The sequence below is a fragment of the Psammomys obesus genome, unplaced genomic scaffold (genome assembly GCF_907164565.1).
Source record: "Psammomys obesus unplaced genomic scaffold, mPsaObe1.curated_primary_1811, whole genome shotgun sequence".
NCBI classification, from domain to species: domain Eukaryota; kingdom Metazoa; phylum Chordata; class Mammalia; order Rodentia; family Muridae; genus Psammomys; species Psammomys obesus.
In genome coordinates, this window is record NW_026589732.1 from 13935252 (window position 1) to 13942063 (window position 6812).

Here is a 6812-nt window from a genome sequence, read left to right on the forward strand (position 1 = left end):
GTGTGTGTGTGTGTGTGTGTGTGTGTGTGTGTGTGTGTGTGTGTGTGAAAAGGTCAACTTTGGGTGCCCAACTCTATCACTCTTTAGCCTATTGTTTAAAACAGGGTGTCTCACTGAACCTGGAGCTTGATAGACGAGACTGGTTGGCCAGCAAGCCCGAGAGATGCCCTTGTCCCTGTGCCTCCCCACTGCTGGAATTACATGTGTGCTGCTGTGCCTGGCTTCTTACGTGGCTGCTGGTGAACTTAGGTCTCCACACTTGTACAGCTAGCATTTAGTGACTGAGCCATATTTGCAGCCCATCACAGATCAGTTTTCACGGTCAGTCCTGGTTTTGAGATAGTGTGAAGTTTTAGTCTTCTAGTTTGTTTACATCTTCAGGAATTCGTGGTTGGATATTTATACTCAGCTAAGATGTTTGAGATATTCAAAGTGGAATGTGGACTTTTCATTTCTGTTTAAACTATTAGCTGCCATACTGCGATCCTGGACTAGTAAAAGTAGGGATTACCTGAATACTAGGTACAAATGCACATTACACCTAGTGAATAAAAACTGTGGGACATGACCCAGAAACCTGTCTTTCCATGATGCTTATTACTGAGGCCTGGGATAGAAGTCCTGTGCTATATACAGAGAACCCATTATCTATACTGAAATGCTGATGAGCTGGAAAAAAGGAAGTCCCTGTGAAGAGACAGTTATTTACATTCTTTGCATACTGTGGTCATTCCGATTTGTTAAAAGCACCCCATTCCTCCACACAAAGAACTTAACATATGTAAATAAATCTAAACATCTAAAGCACTGATGATAACCTCCACAAGCAGAGATGTCCACAGCTCCTCTTTTTACTGTTGTGGTGGGTTCTGGACATGAGAGGCAGCTCCGGGATCCAAATTCTGGCTGATAAGTACCCAGCGGACATGATTCGCAGGTCTCCAGCCCACTGGAAGAGTAGGTGCCTTGCTTACACTGAGCTGAAAAGAAACATACACTGCAATGAGCAAAGATTAAGCTGCTCAAAATTAGCTGTGTGAAGGGTAGGGCTTCCTCAGCCTATGGCATGGTGAAAAAGAAGATGTGAACTCTTCTGCTATAACCACTGACATGGTAGATCCAACATGCTTTTGTATACCACTGAGTTTTAGATGCATATCTGCTTCTTTCCATCGCTGCCTATCAGTGTTCTAACCACAGAGCATGTTTAATAGTCATTGAACCAAGTTTGACAAAGACAACATGATGAGGCAATATCCTAAAAGCAAGTTGTGCACTGAGAAAGCTGTGTGAAGAGTGACAAAACCAGAAACTCAAATCGGCCACCATCCACATAACTACTACAACATCTCATCTCCAAGTAAGAATGAATTTTGCTGCCTCCTCAACCATGTCATTTGGTGGGTGATTTTTGAGCCACTGTCTTTTCCTTTGACTTCTCTAGCAGACTCTCATTTCTGGTATATTTCCAATCACCTGGAACCTCTTAGAATTTATTTATCATTAAATGCCTACAACTGCCTTCACATCCATCTCACGAAGGAACGACTTTGAAACTTCTTCTGTGAGGTGTGTGTTTTTTTTAACCTTCATGATGAAAGAAAATGTTTTCTCTAGAGTCTACTGCTGTGAAGAACAAGAAAAATGTGGAACAGGCTGCATATTTTAGTAGCAAGAATCTATTTATCTGTGTCTGTTGGAAATCATTCCCAAGTCAACAGAGAATTCATCTTCTCACATTGAATACTATTCTAACAAAAACTAAGTTGATGATTTCTAAGTGCCATGAAGTCCTTCCTACTAATTTGTGTGAGATTCAAGAAAAAGGTTCAGGCTAATTAATGAATGAGGATTGAAGTTTGTCTGAGAGAGGGGCATGTAGTAAAGCAAAGTTCCAAAAAGCAAAAGAAAATGATTTATTTTGGGCCAGGAAAACATTCACTTACTACTTTGTAACCGAGGAAGACTGTGTAAAATTGCTTTTAGCACTGCTCTCATTTCAGACTGATGAACTGAGATGAGGATAAGGACCCTCTACCTCAGTGCTTTTCAACCTCCTAATGCCATGACCCTTTAATCCATTTCCTCATGTTGTGGTGACCTCCAAGCATAAAATTATCATTGCTACTTCATAACTATGATGTTGCTACTGTAATGTTATGAATCATGATGTCAATATATCATATGCATGATATCTGATATTTGACTCCTTCTAAGGGTTGTTCAACCCCCAAAGGGGTTGTGATCCACTGGTTGAGATCACTGCTCTACTCCAGAGTATGGCACCTATGCATACTGAATATTTTTTCTTTTGTTTTTTGAGACAAGGTTTCTCCGTATAGTCCTGATTGTTCTGGAACTCCCCCTGTAGACAAGGTTGGCATTGAACTCATAGATCTGCCTGCTTCTGTCTCCTGAATGCTAAGATAAAGCTGTGTGCCACCATACCTGGCTGCATACTGAACATTTTAAGCTAAAGGAATTTGAGAGCATTGAAGAAGCAGGCAGGTCTCTAATCCTTCCCAGCTCTCTTTCTCTCACAATGGGTCTTAAGATTGTAAGAGACATGTCCATTTTGCTACACAGAGGACACTGGCACCCCTGAAGACGTTGGGGCACAGGGGACAATGCAAACAGGCCTTGGCAACATTTGTAGTTTATGCCATTAAGTCATACTTTCTTTGTCCCTTCATACTTTTACATAGCCACTCACTGCATAATCTAACTTAGCATGACACACACACATTTCCTAGGTTTTTTTTTTTTTTTTTTTTTTTTGTGTGTGTGTGTGTCTTCATTTCTAAAGGCTCCTGTGCCACATAAAATTTGCATGAAGGAAATGAGTATGATTGTCTCTTGTCAATTTTTTTTTTTTTTTTTTTGATATAGGAGCCTTGACCAAAGAAACTTTTCTCCCATTACTACTAGGCACAAAATCCATCTGCTTTCTTGTCAGAGCACGTAAGCCTCTACCTTTGCATTCCGAGATGCTTCTTGAGTGGAGATATTCTGTGCGAGTCCTGGGGGGACAAAGCTTGCACTCGAGCTGCCCTTCTTCATCTTGGTAGGATCCCATCAGGCAGCTTTCACAGGTGGTATGCTCCCGAGAGTAATAGGTTCCCAGGGGGCAGTTGACTGTGGAGAAAACAGCCAGGAAATTCAAATTCCACAGCCATAGCACTCTTTGGTTCTTTTTCCCATGAAGCATGCCTCTAGGTACTATTGCTAACATGTTAAATTTTAGGTCAGAGTTTTTACCCACAGTGAGAACTGCTGCTGGCAGACCTTCCTGAAATATACTTATAGAAACCAATAGTAATATGTTTTTTAAAAGAAGATGATGTCGTTTTGTTTTAACAGTGTTCTTTGCTTTCCAGAAGCTTTTCAGCTTCATGGGTTTCCATTTATTAATTGTTAATCTTAGAGTCTGAGCTGTTGCTGTTCTTCTGTTTAGAAAGTTGTCTCCTGTGCCAATGAGTTCAAGGCTCTTCCCCACCTTTCTTCTGACAAATTCAGTGTGCCTGGGATAATGTTGAGGTCTTTGATCCACTTGGATTTTAGTTTAGCGCAGGGTGATAAATATGGATCTATTTGCATTTTCTATATGTAGACATCCAATTAGACCAGCACCACTTGTTGAAGATGCTGTCTTTTTTTCCATTGTATGGTTTTGGCTCCTTTGTCAAAAATTAAGTACCTGGACACTGTGAATAGAATAAAGTGACAGTCTACAGACTGGGAAAAGATCTTCCACCAACCCTACATCCAACAGAGGGCTAATATACAAAATATATAAAGAACTCAAGAAATTAAACTCCAACAAACCAAATAATCCAATTAAAAATGGGTAAAGTACTAAACAGAGGAATGTGGAATGGTGGAGAAACATTTACAGAAATGTTCAACATCCTTAGTCATTAGGGAAATGCAAATCAAAACAACTCTGAGATTCTATTTTACACCCATCAAAATGGCTAAGATAAAAAAAAAACTCAAGTGACTGCACATGCTGGTGAGGGTTTGGAGAAGGGGGTACATTCCTCCATTGCTGCTGGGACTGAAAACTAGTACAACCACTTTGGAAATGAATCTGGTGCTTTCTCAGATGATTTGGAATAGTGCTACCTCAAGATCCTGTCTTACCACTCCCGGGTATATACCCTAAAGTTGCTCTACCATACAACAAGGACATTTGCTCAAGTATGGTCATAGCAACTTTATTCATAATAGCCAGAATCTGGAAACAGCCTAGATGTCCCTCAACAGAAGAATGGATAAAGAAACTGTGGTACATCTACACAACAGAATACTACTCAGCTAGTAAAAACAAGGAAATCATGAAATTTGCAGGCAAATGGATGGAACTGGAAAAGACCATCCTGGGTGAGGTAACCCAGAATTCAAAAGACAGGCATGGTATACACTCACTTATAAGCAGATACTAGCCATGTAATACTGGATATTGATACTACAATCCACAAACCTAAAGATGCTAAATAACAAGGAAGAGCATAGGGAAGATACCTAATTCTCATTCAGAAGGGCAAATTAGAATAGACACCAGAGAGATTGAAGAGGATAGGAGCCTACTATATATTTCCTCTGAAAGACTCCCCGCAGCAGGGGATCAAAGCAGATGCTGAGATTCACAGCCAAACTTTGGGCAGACCACAGGGAGCTGAAGAAAAGAGTAGGGAAATAGAAGGACCTGGATGGAACATGAGTTCCATAAGAAGACCAACAGAGCCAAAAAATCTGGGCCCATGAGAGCCTGCAGAGACTGATGCACCAACCAAGGACCATGCATGGAGAGTACCTAGACCCCCTGCTCAGAAGTAGCCTATAGGCAGCTCATTCTCCATGTGAGTTCCCTAGTAAGGGGAGCAGAGGCTGTCTCTGACGTGGACCACATTGCCTGCTTCTTTTATTACGTTCATCTGGTGTTGTTGGTGGGGTTATCTTGCAAGGCCACAGAGGAAGAGGATGCAGGCAGTCCTAATGAGACTTGATAGGCTGGGATCAGATGGTAGGGAAGAAGAGCTCCGCCTTACTAAGAGATAGGGGAGGGGAATAATCAGGAAGAAGAAGGGAGGGTGGGACCTGGAGAAGATGAGGGAGCTGGGCTACAATTGGGATATAAAGTGAATAAATTTAAATTAAAAAGGAAAGTCCAAAGGTTAAAAAAAGGAAGATGCATACGTTTTATTGACTAATCTTAGGGTTGATATGCTAGGGCTTTGAATAATGGAAGAAAGATTTGGTAAACCATAGCATTATGGAAAATACAGTTAACAACAAAAAATGGTCAGAAGAGGTTTAAACAAGGTTAAAACAATGGCTATTTATATGAACTTCTGACAGCTTTGTGATACTGAAAATATTTTCTAAATTTATTTTTCTACATGCACCCCACATAAAACTAAACTATGTCCATTGCAGGGTAATTTCTAGAGACAAAAGTCAGATCAACACAACAAGACTAACAGATGAGGGAGGTCTTTGGCCGTGCTTAGAGGAATCTTTGCCCTTTGAGGCTGTTTCAGGCATCCTCTGATCTAAGGACTCCAAGGCAACAGGCACACTTTAGAATGTGCAGTGACATGGACATTCTGAGGTCCAATAGAATGCTAACTCACTGAGCAGGATGTTATCAAATTTAGCATTCTAGAGAGACACCTGAACGCCATACCAGGTGAATGCAGATGCTAATGAGTTTGACTATTACCTGGGTACTTATTAAAAATGAATCCCACATTCTCTACCCCTAAAGCGCCAGATGTATTAGTTCTTGGGTGGGCCCTGGGCCCTGACACACCACAGCACTTTGATCTGGCACAGGTCTCTGACGACCCCACTGAGATAGGCGAAATGATGGTCAAGACGATTCCTGATTCTTCTTAGAGAGAAAAAAAATCCAGAATAGCCTCATAATAACAGCTTTGAATGAGCTGAGTTTTTGTCACTAGGGAAAGCATAAACAAGCTACAGGGGTGTTGAAGGAGGTTTCCAGAACAGGATACAAGAGCCATGACTTAACGGAGACTAACATGAAATTTATGTCATTTACTGTGTTTGGTATGTGTGTGTGTGTGTGTGTGTGTGTGTGTGTGTGTGTGTATTTGTGTGCACATGCCAGTGGAGGCAAGAAGAAGGAATCAGAACGGCTGGAGTGGGAGTTACAGAGCTTGTGAGCTGCTGGGGATGTGGGAACTAAAGTCTGGTCTACTACAATAACAGCAAGTGATCTTAAGTTGAACCGTGTCTCCAGTACCGCGATGAGGCTTAAAGAGCCAGAAATGAAAAGAAGATTTCTTACTCTTACAATACTTGTCCTCAACAGTGGTGCTTGCCCAGGGTTTTGAGACAATACAGTGTGGTAACAACCACACAGCAATGCAAAATCAATATTTCATATCAATGTTCTTTACACACACTTGGAAAATGTCTGTACCCAGCTCATTTGACCCAGTGCACAGTGAACTGCTGGGTCCCAGGAGAATCTTACCACACATGCGTCCCCTCAGAACAGAGCCTGGTCTGCAGAAGAGAAAAGCCTTTTCTGTTTCTAGGGAATTGCTGTCAGCCACTACCACTTCGGAGGCAAGCTGGAAAGAATACATGGGTTCTTTATTCAAAGTGCTTTTCAGGCGATTTGTGATTGTTTCCAACGTCTTAATAAGTCGCTGCTGATTTTCCAATTCAAGAGTATCATTTCTTTCCTCTGGTAGTGGCACACTAGCTGAGAAAAAGACACATTGAAATTAAACACACACACACACACACACACACACACACACACACACACACACACA

General features: G+C 41.4%; 1 protein-coding gene across 1 annotated transcript in view; it reads right to left on the reverse strand.

The window, feature by feature from the left end:
* The window catches only part of Svep1 (sushi, von Willebrand factor type A, EGF and pentraxin domain containing 1), a 199822-nt gene that overhangs the window by 87270 nt on the left and 105740 nt on the right, over nt 1-6812 (reverse strand). Inside the window, exons 16-18 of the mRNA XM_055605403.1 lie at nt 6506-6739; nt 2974-3135; nt 819-980 (exon numbers count right to left, since the gene is read on the reverse strand). Of these exons, the coding sequence (XP_055461378.1) occupies nt 819-980; nt 2974-3135; nt 6506-6739 (558 nt within the window). The remainder of the gene's footprint in view (nt 1-818; nt 981-2973; nt 3136-6505; nt 6740-6812) is intronic.